The following is a 13,562-nucleotide window of genomic DNA, read 5'->3' on the forward strand; positions in this document are numbered from 1 at the left end:
AACTTGAGAAGCCACATGAAAACGGAGAGCCTCTAATTCATTTCCCCCTCCTGCCCTCGTTTTAATCTCCACTTGTAGTGAGAGGGCCCTCCTGCCAAGAGCGAGCTAGTGGCGGAGGACAAATAAAAAGAGCATGCCTCCCCATAATAAAGGAGCCAACACTAATAATTGAGGGTACTAGATAAACCCGAGGTACAAACAAATGTCAAACAAACAAACAAGAGAGGGAGGGGGGAGGGAGGAGGGAGGGGTTGGGGTAAGGTCTCGCAGGGGGGAGGGAGGCATCAGCGACAGCAGCAGAGTCACTTAGCCTCCTGCCAGCAGACCTGGTGCCAGTGTTTTGTCACAGGGACCCACTGCTGCTAGGCCTTGTCATTAGGCTGTGGCAACGCAGCAGGAAGGATAAACAGTCATTACATCAATTACACCAGGAACCTTGGCCGCACACCCAGCACCTCTCTCTTTTTCGTCTCGGTGTGTCTCCTTCTGTCCTCTGGCCTCTGCGCTGCCTGCCAACATCGCGCCTGTACTGGACCCACCTCCCGTCTATTGAGGGAGGAGGCCAAGAACAAGACGGCTCGAACTCTTATCCAATGCTTTCCGTTCAAGCTGTGGTGAAGTGACTACACTTAATTTGGTTTTATTAATGTTGGGACATCAAGCAGCCATTTCCAGAGAGCACTACTTAAATAAACAATCTAAGAACAAACATCTATCTCCTTTTTATTTATGATGGGAAGGCTTCTCTGAAATCTGTTTTTATCTTTGCTTCTTTTGATCTGGTTGTTGTGGGTTAGGGTGTGACGTGAACTGTGTGTATTTAAACTGACAAGCAAAGTAAACAGCATTTAATATATCGGCCTTACAACATGTAATTTAGAGATACAACAACCCAACTCATGGTCTCGTATTTCTATTATTGCCTGTCTATTAATATTTCTATTCCCCTAACTGCAACTCATGTTGCAACTCCAACCATTTGATTTGTTTACCAGGCATAGCTCTTACTTGGTTTCACCGAATAAGTGACCTTAGGCGGGGTCGTGAACCGCTGGTGTAGAAACAAACCGCAACAAATCATCGAGCGTACAATAAAACCCATCTTTGCAAAATAAAGCTGTTACCCTGCGGTTTAGGGCGTTCTTGCTGCCAAACTTGGCCTGGTCTTGACCGAGGTTGCCCTGAGACATCTTTCTTTCCATGTCTTCATGCCATCCTGGAGAAAGAGAGAAGAAGACAGAAAGAAACAGAGGATCAATCAATCTGATAGACGATGTACATTTCTTCAATTTGTGCCACAAATGGCGCAAAACTGGGCAAGTCCTCCTTACCCTCAGCGGGCTGTGTCTCTCCATTAGAGGGGGCGACCATGCAGAGCTTCTTGGCTGTACTGAGGCCTCTGCTGTTGAGGAACACTGGCAGGTGAACAATATTTCTCATGTAGTCGTGTCCGTTGATGTTGGAGTCCCTCAGCACACTGTTGAGGTTTTGGTTGATAGCTTTAATGATGATGTGGGGGTCACTGGCAAAGATGGAGATGAAAGGGCCTTTGGAGAAGAGGACCCTCACCTGGAGAAGACAGGAGTCATAATTTAATGCAAAAAAGGACACTTTTTATCATTTTTTTCATTATTGATTGAACCTTTTTTCTATGACATAATTTTGTTGCAATAATAATTGAATGATTCAGTTAAATAAAGTTTAAAAAGTAGTGTTTTCATCAGCAGATATGTCTGTGGAGCAACTTTTCCATCAAAATAGGTGATTTACTGTGTAATCTAATAAATAAGCAACACAGCAGCTACTTTAACTTAATGACCCCTGTGAGAGCAGACTGTCTGCAGCACATGGTGATGGGGATTTCCACTCCACTAACTATGGGACATTGTCCAACAGTCACAGGACATCGATTTGTGCAACATGCATTTATGGTTTGTTAACCTCTGGCCAGCGCCCTCATGCTCGCCTCACCGAATGATGAACCTCAGTCCCTCCGACAGCTGTCTGCACAAAGGCTCCATCACATGATTTCTCTCTTTATGCATCAGATGTAGGGAGAAATTTGATAAAAAACGGATTTCAAGGTGCTGTTTCTGAATCTCTTTGGACAGAGGATGGTATCAGAGCGACTGGGAGGTGCTCGCAGAAATAAAAAAATTACATTAGCCATCTTCTCTGGGATTACTTTCAGCGAATAACAACATTTGGCTAAAGGAAATTCTATTACAGCAGCTGTGTGGAAGACTAAACTTGGAGGGGAGCAGAAGCAGCTGGGAACACCAGGGTGGCTGCACACTAATGGAGATGTGTGGGTTCTGTGTGCACAGGTGAAAGTCCCACTGAAAGTAAAGGCTGGGTGTCAGCTGCTCTACATCAGTCAGGCTCGTGGTTATAAATTTGCTTGAGTGACAGATGTTGGAAAAAGTATTTCCTGCGTGTTATCTTGTTATCAGTCAAGCTGCATTCATCACGTCTGCGCCCACGCACTGGATCATGTGAAAACACAAACCGTGTCCAGCATCTGCAGCACTTTGTCCTGCTCACAGGCGTCCAGTCCGTCGATGATGACGGCCATTCGTGTCTGGTTCTGGGTGAAGCCGTCGATAGTTTTGGCCATCTTTGACATTAGCTCCACTTCGTGCTTCAGAACCTTTGTGAAAAACAGGAAGAAAAAATCAATGAATCAACTAAATTAAAAAGGAAATCATCTGGACTACGATCTAAAGAGTCTAGACTTCAAACAAGAATGGAAACTCCCTGAATCGATGACAACAGGATGTGAAAGGATTTGCTATCCAGTAGATATGATGAACAAAGCGGACTCTACTACCTTCATAAATCCTTCACTCTTCAGTTTGTTCAGGTTATTAGCAGCACTGTGAAGACGCTTTCTTTGGGAGTTGAGGACAGAGTCAGCCACTTGCCACCACGTCCGACAGTTGAGCAGTAAGGCGAGCCCCACCACACTGGCCATAGCTATCAGCACTGCGTTCACGGTTAAGTTTGCTTGGTCAACCTGGGGAAGTGATCAGTGTGGTGTCAGGTGACCTTGTGGTTAGAACACATTGTTTAGTATTATAGCAGAGTGCCTGGTTGAAAGATTCAACTCACCTTAAAGATGGCCAACAGGGCCATGCCGGTGATCAGGCAACCAAGAGTCAAAGCGAACAGCACGAAAGAGGGAACGCAGCATGTTTTCTTCCACTTTTTACCTGAGACATAAGAGGGAGATTAAAGTAAGACAATTTGAGGATTTTGTAAAAAGAGGGAAAAACTGCATAAATAGTTCATGATGCAAACTCATAACTAAAAATATGAAATGCTTTTAAATCTCATAATGATAATTGATTATTTCTCTGTGTGCCTGATTAGTGTGATGACATGTTAAAACATCTGAAGCCTCAGTCTACCTTGGATCTCATCTTTTTTGAAAACCCTGAAGAGCCTCGTGGCCATGAAGCCGAACTCCCTTTCACAGGCGTCTGAGAGTGTGGCAATCATCTCAGCCATGGAGGTCTCCCCTCCAACACTGGACAGACGGTTGTAATCCGTGAACAAGAACCTGTGTGATGTGAAAAAACATGTGTTAGTCACCTTATAAGCAACAGACTTATTGTACTAGAGAATTACAAACACAGAGCGGCAGAGAAATTTGCCTCTGTTTTTGTCTCAGACCCAAAGGACTGACATAAATTGGCTGTGATGGTGTGTTGGTGTGTACGTGTATGTGTGTGTGTGTGTGTGTGTGTGTGTGTGTGTGTGTGTGTGTGTGTGTGTGTGTGTGTGTCTCACCTGACAGGCAGGGCACGGGTTGTCTGTTCAGGAAGTTCGGGAGGATTGACGAACATCAGTTTGAGCAGCAGCTCCAGATAACCGACCTGGCGAGCCAGACGGGTGCTGATGACCCACGCCCAGTTCCAGCTCTCTCTCTCACGACGACTCCCAAAGTACACCAACACTGGAGTCGACAGAAGAGAGCATACAATGAAAGGAGAGGAACTCAAGTTAATGCTTTGTTTGTTTTTAATTTCACAAAAGTAAACCCTCAAACATTATCAAATTTAGATTCTGTCTTAGTTTGTATCTGGTTGGAAACAACTTTGTGTTAAAGTATGAGTAAGCATTTCTGTTTAAGTGATTTAGAACTTTAAGTTTGTCTTTGTCCTCACCGAAAAAGATGTAGAGCAGTGCAAGGAGGCTGAGGGAGACGGCGATTGCAAGCATAGGATCGACAGTGAAGCCCAGAACGACAGCCACTGAGCCACAGAGAAGCAGAGTGAGGAAGACGACCAGCCAGGAGAACTGGAACAATGGCTCTATCTGCTGGCCTGCAAAGGTCTTCATCTCGTCTGGTGGACAGAAGGAATCCAATGCATTTCTTATTATTCTTACTTTGTGATTTCTTTATGCATTTTTTTAATTTTGCAGACGTCCTTACCCTCCAGTTTCTTAAGGAGGAAAGATTTCCCGCTGCCCCACTGAGCGTACAGTCCAACACAGATAGGTGGCTGCATGGTGGGCTCACTGAGGATATCAGCTAGCGCACTGCTGTACAGGTCATATCCCAACATGTCTCCATCTGACTCGGAGGGGGAGAGGTGCTCTGATGGAAAAAGAGAAAGACAAACATTTGGGGGAGGAAAAAGCAAGAGAACACAAAAGAAGAGAGAGTGAAGAAATTTTCTGACTTCAGATAAAAACAGGGTCTCTATTAAGTTAAAATGAAGGAGATAAACGTGTCATACTGGCTCCAAATATCTGTGTGAGGATGCTCTTCTGGTGGGTGCAGTCAATGTTGTATGGCGTCTCCCCAGCTTTGTTGGGACGGTAAAGCAGGCGGCCATCTTTGGGGTTCCTCAGCAGCAGCTCGGCCAGCTTTCGGCTTCGCCCTCGGATGGCAATGTGGAGGGGTGTGTCTCCTTTCTGAGAGAGGGGAAACACAGAATACGCAAATTATATTTAATGAGAAAAATAATGTAACAATCCGTTTCATTGCAGGATTTATTGTCTGTTTTCCTAATTACCTTGTCCAGTGCGGACACTTTGGCTCCTTTATCCAGCAGCAGCTCCACGATCTCTATGTTCCTCATTTTGGTGGCTTTGATAAGCGGGGTCTCTCCTTCCTAAAACACAAAGACGCACACATTTAATGTGTTTGATTTTGAAAAGAATACACAGGTCAGGCCTTTGAATTTAGAATAATTAACACACAGAGTAGTATTTCAGAAAGAAAAGTTAAGAATAAAGCATCAACGAGAGAATTTAAAGCACAGAGGTGCGAACTCTTTAACTACTGAGTGTGCCTTACCTTTGTGCAGCTCTCAGTGTCTGGGTTACACTGCAGGATGTCTCTCACCATAGTGGCGTTACCTTTCTCCACAGCCCAGTAGAGGGCAGTCTTCCCATCCTGATGTGAGAAGGAAAAGGCAAACACTTGTTAATCTTTAATAAATAAACTATGCCAGATACACAAATGGACTCACAGACTGCATGGATAGTAAATGTTTAATGACTAGTGTTATGCAAAAGGATTCCAGGTGTGCCTCTTTATGTAGAAATAATACTTGTGTGTATTTGTGTATTCCTAACTCATGACTTAAAGTTCACTTTACCAAGAAACAACAGGGCTAAAGTTGCAGTATTGAGTAGCAGTGTGATATTTCACATAGGGAACACAAGAAGGCCTCCTGTCTGCCTTTGCAAATAAAACAAGGAGCAAAGATAGCAGGAGAGAGAGTCTCTACCTGCCCTCTGACGTCAATATCAGCGTATTTGTTCAGCAGAGCTCGAACTATCTCCACATGGCCTCCTCTCACAGCTCCTATCAGCATCGTCTCTCCGCTCTGAGTTGGTGAAGAAAAAACAACATAGGAAAAACCCCCCAGAAAGAGACATAATTGTATTTAGTTCACAGTGTATCCCGTATCCAGCACTCTCCTATGACTCTCCTGCGTATACAAACTTGTAATGCTGATGTACAGTTAGGTGTTCTCACCCTGTCCAGGATATTGACGTAGGTGCCAGCGTCCAGGAGGTCCTGCACGATCTCCGTGTGTCCCTCCTTGGCAGCGATGGCGAGAGCGGTGTTGCCGTCCTTGTCCGTCATGTTGACGTTTGGGTTCCTTTTCAGCAGCTCCTTCACAACCTCTGTGTATCCACCTTTCACCCCCACAATCAGAGCCGTCATGGAGTTCTGGAAAGACATAGAAGAACACGCTGTTTACCAGTGTTATATATGACAAATGTTTACCAAGTAGTTCCCATGTTAGGTACTCTTGTCTGCAGCTCTGGGAGACACGCCTTAATGACATTTAACACTTGATTCATTGTTTCGTAAACAAAATAACTCATATATTTCCCAGGCAGTAGCGTATCTTAATCACGTATAAATTAACTGCTCCGCAACATTTGATAATATATTTCCCTCTGATTATTGATGCCACATTTCAAACTATCACATCAGTCAGTTTGTGTCAGCACAGATGCAGCATGACTGGAAGCAGCACAGATGTGCTACATCACTGATGCAATCAATCATCGGATATTGCGGTTTACTAATGGGTTGATGGTACGCTGGCATTAAATCTTCATTTAGTGAAAGCTACACAAGCGAGAACAGGTGGCTTTAGGTGTCACGGCACCCAGGATGAACCTAAAGAAGAAATGAAGACTTTCTCAGCTGATATACTGTTACTGCCTGTTCAGAATACCACATCAAATATTAACACTTGAGGGTTTCATCAGCTAATTATGGGATGAAAGACGGATAGAAGAAATTGATGCCTCAAAACGAGGACCAAAAAATTAACATAGCCCACCAAATAAACAATAATTCAATTAATATGAGGTGGTAACATATCTTACTTCTGATATACTTTTATCAAAGTAAATTAGCTACTTCATTTTAACTTATTTCTATTATTTTATTTATTTATTTATTCTAGTATTACTTATTTATTTATTTATTTATTTATAATAATTGTATCTATTCTATAGAATTTATTTAATTTGACTTTGCGTTTTTGATCTTTTTTCCATGATTTATAAAAATATTAGGCAATAGAGCTGTATTGAACCCTGTATGCTACAATTTTTTTTAAATAAAAAAATATTAAAAATAACTTAATTTTAATACATAATTAAATATTATATTATTTTTAAAAAATTATAATGGTGTGAAATTACATAATTGAATATTATATTGTCTCTTTTTCACACCATTATTTTATTTAACTTTATTATTATTAGCTAAATAAAAATAAAGATCAGGTTATATATCACTTCTAAATTCTGCATTAATTGATACTTCTAATATTGTCTTGTTCTTATTTGTAGAATATATTCCTAAATTGCATCTTTGCTATGAATATAATTAATTTAATTAACAAATAACTAATAAACCATGAAAAATGAATGGAGTTTATAACGGGACGACTAACTACAAATAAAGCATGAGAGTATTGCATCCCTCCGAACATCGTATACAACCATTCACTGGAAATCTACTATCTCCTCACCGCTCCTTCCTGGTCCACATCGGCTCCATTAGCCAGAAGGTGCATCACACTCTCAAAGTGGCCCTTCCTGGCGGCCCAGATTAAAGGAGTGGTACCATACTGTGGAGAAAATTACAAAATATGATCGAGTGAAAAAAATCTTGTAAAGCTCTCACTCCTCACTACATCCCCTGTGTGATTAAAAGCGAGTAAATGATGAACATCTGTCAGCATGTACTTACCTTGTCTGAACAGTTGACCTTGGCTCCGTGCTGCAGCAGGAGATGGACAATCTCAGCGTGGCCTCGACCCGCCGCCCAGATAATGGGGTAGACGCTGTACTGTTGGGGCAGAGGAGAGGAGTGAAGTCATGCTGACGGTGACTAATGATCGGTGTAGGACCTTGCTTTAAACCTCTTTAGAAGACTTGACACAGAAAATAATGATTGAGGTGTAGCACGTCATCAGTAAGGAGCAAAATTGCAAATGTTTGTTAATCTATAGGAATGTTTACAGAATCAAAACATCCAGAAAGCAGCTGTTTTCACAACCCAATGTAATACAAGGGTAGGTGACAGATAGCTACTTCATTTGTATCATCTGAAACCATTATAGCAGTATACCCAGGCCTCAGTCTACAAGGCGCAAAGTGAGGAAAGCATTCCTTGATTACATAAAATCATATTTCTGAACTATAGCAGTAACCTCAGGCTTTTGCAATGTCTGTATCTCGAATGTTTATATTGCGAAGATATTGACATTTATCGTGCAGCCTTTATATTTGTATGATACAGACTTTGCAAATGCTGCTACAGTAAGATAACAGTGGACTTAAGAGGAATGCAGTGTGTTCATTTTCAGCTTCAGTACCTGACCAGTGATGTTGGGATTGGCTCCTTTATCCAAGAGCAGCTGTGCCACATCTGTACGACCTTTATATGCTGCCCACATGAGTGCAGTCCAACCTCCCTGAAGATTCACATGCAGACACACACAGCAGGAAAAACGATCAGGAGGAGAGAGGAGAGTGGGTTATTCATTGCTACAACACAGGTATCTTCATTTAGGATGTGCTGTATGCTTCCTGTGTGTAATGTTCCTGATTTAAACTACATTAATATCATTTTATTGGAGCTTCACAGGATAGGTAAAATCCAAGCAGACTCTGTTGAAGGAAAATGAGCTATTTCCAGCTGGGGTGACACACCATGCAGTGAGTGAACAGTATCACACAGAGTGGTTTATTATAATCCCACTGTGATGACTGGCTGTGATCTGTCCTGTACAGCTTAGACACGCCCGCACGCCACTGAGTCAGCTGATGTCCGGAGTATTTTCCGTAAAGAAGCGGAGGCTTTGAGGATTTAAAATGCACTCCAAATGTCAAGTCTAAAAAATAGAAGAGAGGATAAGGAAGACTGATCTTTGAGTGCAATCACAGAAATTTGAAACATCATCTTCATTTATCTATCAATGGTCATTGCTGATTTAGATTACATTGTAAATATTTCTGCCTGCTTCAAAGTCTGGGAATACCAATCAGCTTCGGCTGTGGTAACAAACATTCCAGCCTCATCTTCATGTTGTTCAATAGTCTGGTCATGAATATGCAGTAAAGCTGCTACAGTAAGCCTGCAGACTGTCTGCCTCCCACAAGTCCGGATACCAAGAACTGAATCATATCACCGCTGCATACAGAGACAACCAGAGCTGAGTAAATGGGATTACTACCAGAGTGGAGCCATAAAAGTAATTTCATTTTATGTCCATTTCCAGGCTCATGGATCATCTTCCTCAAGCAGAAGAAGAGCCGTTACATTTATTGAGACCTGGAATGTACATGTTATCAAAAGATACTAACATTTAAAATGCATGTTACATTTTCAAGAGTCAAGTTATAGTAAAATTTGAGTGGTTAACTTCATGTTTTAAGTGTTTCTATTAAACAGTTTAAGTACTTAATTCTGATTGGTCAACACATCATAGTAACAGTTTGTTATAACTTGATAGTACAGCCTCTAATCACAGACTCCAGGAGATTCACTGTGATCACATCAATCTGCGGAAACATGTCCGGTTAAATTGACGTGGGTTTAAAGAACAGAGACAGAAACAGCGGAGAAAAGGAAGGAGAGATAAAAAAAAACCTGGAGGCTGACAGAGAAATCTTTCTGTTTTGTGTAATCCTGTTTCCCTTGTTTTACTTCACTATAAAAGGAAAATGTTCCAGTTTTTTTTTTTTTTCAACCTTCTTTATAGAAGATTTTAAACATTTTAGACAGTGTGATATACAACATAAGGTATAAAAATATAGAGAAAACATCAATTCTCACATCTGAATGTTCACTCCCTTTCCCACCCACCACCCATTACAAGGCCATTCAACAAATACAATAATAATAATAATAATAATAATAATAATAATAATAATAATAATAATAATAATAATAATAATAATAATAATTATAGAAAATAAAAAAATAAATGGAAAAAAAATGTAAAATTAAATGATGATGATAAATAAATGTGGAAAAATAATAATAAAATAGAATAATGGTATTAAATAAAATAGATGAAAATGTTCAGTTTAATGTGAGTAATAACAGCTGAGTTAGCTCATTTTAAGAAGGCTGCAGAGCAAACTGAGCAGACTGTAGTTATGGATGCGGCTCTCAAACTGTGAGGGTAATGGACGATTTTTAACGAAAGATATACAAATATTTTCAGATTAATAAAATAATTTGCAAATCAATACTCTGTGCAAAAATATGAACTTCTTTAGGTGAGTATATGTGTATTAAGTGGGACAATGTATAGAGAGAAGGTTGTTATCATGATAGAACCCCTTTAGTTTGCATCAAGGTGTTTTTTTCCCACTATTGTTCCCATTGATAACATTGACTACTATTACAACCATAAAGTAGCTGCCTTAAAATATACCATGTTAAAGTTAAGTTGTTCACACGATGATAAAAAACATTTTAAAACTCTCACCAAGTCTCGATGTTCCAGGTTAGCATTGTTCTCCAGCAGTTCCCTCACCACCTCGATGTGGCCCTCCTTAGCCGCTGAAATCAAAGCCGTCCAGCAGTCCTGCACACACAGACAACCAATTATCTTGAGAACTCCCATAACAATCCAGATCCAGCACAATAGTGAGTCCGAGCTCTCTGAGGGACACCCTGGGTCTGGTCAAAGCACTTTACCTACCAGCTGGTCATACCAGGTGCTCATGGGAACGGGGTGTCGCATGGGCAGATAGGAGTGTCAGAGTCAAAATGTGAAAGACAAGGTTGACCGCAGTGTGTAATACTTCTCCTCGCTTCTGATGCTTGAGTGCGACAGTGAGCAAAAGTTTGAGTGTAATAACAGGTTGCATGTACGTGAGATGTTAATGAGAGGTGTAGTGTGTGGGCATGCATGCGTGTGCCCAAGTGGGAGGGTAAATGAATGCTTGAGTGCGTGCGTGTGGAGGGGCCGGCTTCTGGAGACCCATGGGTGTTGGCCGACGACTGGATCCTGTCATTTAGCTGAAGGAATAAAGGTAAAGGTGTGCAGTAAGTTGTCATTATAGCTCATGATTGCTCATAATGGCTGTGGACTAAGCCTAAGTGTGGTGAGTTCAGCAAGACTGAACATCAAGGCCAGTATTTCAGCATCGTCTCCGATGTAAAGTAGATGATGTGGTTAGAAAAGGCTGCACTGTTTTGCACCTGTAGAGCGCTCTGTAGCACCACGTGTACCTGCGTGTGTGGGTGTATTTATATTGGGCTGTGTGAGAGGTTTTGTGTGAGCGTGTGCATGCTTACAACATCATCCAAGTTAACGTTGGCTCCTCTCCTAATGAGCTCTTGTACTATCTCCAGACTGCCCTGCTCTGACGCCACCATCAGGGGAGTCTGTCCGTTCTGAAACATAGAAAAAGGGAAAAGAACGATTGAGACCGGGATGAACACTTCAACACAGCATCAAGCCAATTAATTATATTGTTTTGTTTCGAACACTCTGAGAATTAGTTGGGAGGAAAAGGACAGGCAGTGATACCAACAACTCTGACTGTTTAATGAGGGACAACCTGGAAATATGTCCTTTCATTCAATATGGCAAACACATAAAAAGCTTTGTTATTCATTTTCAAGGTATTGGTATAGGTTTATATTTTCAAAGGGGGGAAAAATAATACAAAAACATGAAAGTAATTAATTGTCTAACATCAGTGAAAATTATTCTGATAAACAGTAAAAAAAAAAAAAAAAAAATTATAGATAATGATATTTAAAAGACAGACAAAAATCAGTGAACACATGATTAGATTACCAAACGTGGATTTTAAAAATGTATCCCAGTGGATCCATAAATTTAGTCTTAGATTCATTTAGGACCAAATTATTATTATTTTTTTAAAATTCCAATTTCATAAATTAAGAAAATATAGAGTAAAATGTTTATAAAAACCTAATTTGATGGTTTGGAAATCATTTAAATCCTTTATTCAATTAAAGAAATAGTCAATAGATAATATGTAAAAGGCTGAAACTGAAAAATTGTACCGTTTCATTCCACTGAAAAATATATGCTCATTTTAAATTTGATGCCTGCAACACGTTTCAAAAAAGGTGAGAATAGGAGTCCAGTTTCTGGAGTTCAAAAGTTGAAACGTTTCCCCTTCTTGCCTGGTGTAGGATTTCGGCTCTGTAACACTTCGTGGTATCCTCCACTGGTCTTAACTTTTATTTTATGTAGCGCCAAATGTTTTCAACTGGGTGACAAGTTGGGACTGTTGGCGTGTCAGTTTAGCACAAAGACTCTCCTACCACTGAGTCATGCTGTTTAAATACATGCAGATTGTGGTTAAGTGTTGTCTTGTTGTAACATGCAAGGTTTCCTCTGAAAAAGGTATCATCAGGATGGCAGCATATGTCTCTCCAAAACCTATGTTGTTCAGCATTAATGGTGCCTGTACAGCCTATGCCATGCAGAACTGTGCACTGATAACAAGCCGAGTGGCCCCTTTCTTTTTTGAGCTGAGTCCAAGATTTCCAAAAAGAATGCCAAATTTCAATTCATCAGACCACAGGACAGTTTTCCACTTCCCCTCATGCCATCTTAAATAGACTGTGGCCAAGGCAGTCATCTGCATTTCTGGATCATGTTCATATACGGTTTCCTCTTTGCATGGTATAGCTTTCACCTGCGTTTGTAGATGCAGCGACAAACTGTGTCAATGGTTTTTGGAAGTTATTTCAATCCCATGCAGTAATTTCTACTACAGAGTCACGTCTGTAATTCAGTGCCACTAACGAATATCCTACAAAATGCATATAGCTTTTTATTCTGGTGTGAAGGTGCACTTGCTGGGGGCTATTTTCAGACTTGGTTCACTACAGACTATTTTTAGCAGCAGCACTGTTTATGTGTCATCAAAATGTAAGAGACTGGACACAGTCATGGAAAGAAGTAAAGTGTAGCAGGGAGGCTCACTGAAACAGACACACTGAGGTGAATGGAGGAGATCAGAAAATTATATCCAGTATCAGGGTCTTACTTCATGAATCACATTCAGTTCAAGGCAGGTATTTCATAATGACCCTTTATCTTGACAAACAAGGATTTAATGTGTACACTTCAAGTACGAGTAAAAAACTAAATTAAGATACTACAGAGGGTATTTGTCCTCCTTAGAAGTTTAATGTTTCATCCTATGTCATAAAGTCAAAGCAGGTTTAACGTGTCTGTTCACCACAGATCAAAAAAAGACCCTTAAATGTTGAGGTTAAAGCACTTCTTATTATGTGACTTTAAATAGTTGCTGAATTTCTGTTCATTTACAACTTCACAACATTAATCCCTGTCCCCACATGACACTTACTACATGCTCACAATGGCCTCCGTACTTACATCACTCCTGCTGTCCACATCTCTGAACTTGTCCAGATGAGCTTTTAAGCCGGCCAGGTTCTCCTCCTCCACGAAGCCGAACAGACTCTGAACGGCCAGAGAGGTCATCTTCAGGGAGGTGGTGGTATCCATGGCTGGCTGCTATCCCCCCCCTGAACACCATTGAAA

At 40.9% G+C, this 13,562-nt stretch overlaps 1 protein-coding gene across 2 annotated transcripts in view; it reads right to left on the reverse strand.

Moving 5' to 3' along the window:
• Positions 1-13,562, reverse strand: part of kidins220a (kinase D-interacting substrate 220a) — a 95,356-nt gene that overhangs the window by 76,434 nt on the left and 5,360 nt on the right. For both annotated transcript variants that reach the window (XR_004629714.1, XM_034675616.1), the window contains exons 2-21: positions 13,395-13,546; positions 11,306-11,404; positions 10,491-10,589; positions 8,367-8,465; positions 7,739-7,837; positions 7,518-7,616; positions 5,996-6,193; positions 5,745-5,843; positions 5,309-5,407; positions 5,025-5,123; positions 4,746-4,923; positions 4,439-4,603; positions 4,170-4,349; positions 3,793-3,958; positions 3,411-3,562; positions 3,112-3,212; positions 2,831-3,016; positions 2,510-2,650; positions 1,332-1,569; positions 1,125-1,216 (exon numbers count right to left, since the gene is read on the reverse strand). Coding sequence is in view for 1 of the 2 variants with exons in the window: in XM_034675616.1 (XP_034531507.1) it covers positions 1,125-1,216; positions 1,332-1,569; positions 2,510-2,650; positions 2,831-3,016; positions 3,112-3,212; positions 3,411-3,562; positions 3,793-3,958; positions 4,170-4,349; positions 4,439-4,603; positions 4,746-4,923; positions 5,025-5,123; positions 5,309-5,407; positions 5,745-5,843; positions 5,996-6,193; positions 7,518-7,616; positions 7,739-7,837; positions 8,367-8,465; positions 10,491-10,589; positions 11,306-11,404; positions 13,395-13,526 (2,721 nt within the window). In the remaining variant the exon portion in view is untranslated. The remainder of the gene's footprint in view (positions 1-1,124; positions 1,217-1,331; positions 1,570-2,509; positions 2,651-2,830; positions 3,017-3,111; positions 3,213-3,410; positions 3,563-3,792; positions 3,959-4,169; positions 4,350-4,438; positions 4,604-4,745; positions 4,924-5,024; positions 5,124-5,308; positions 5,408-5,744; positions 5,844-5,995; positions 6,194-7,517; positions 7,617-7,738; positions 7,838-8,366; positions 8,466-10,490; positions 10,590-11,305; positions 11,405-13,394; positions 13,547-13,562) is intronic.

This window comes from Notolabrus celidotus, chromosome 22 (genome assembly GCF_009762535.1).
Source record: "Notolabrus celidotus isolate fNotCel1 chromosome 22, fNotCel1.pri, whole genome shotgun sequence".
In the NCBI taxonomy this organism is placed as follows: domain Eukaryota; kingdom Metazoa; phylum Chordata; class Actinopteri; order Labriformes; family Labridae; genus Notolabrus; species Notolabrus celidotus.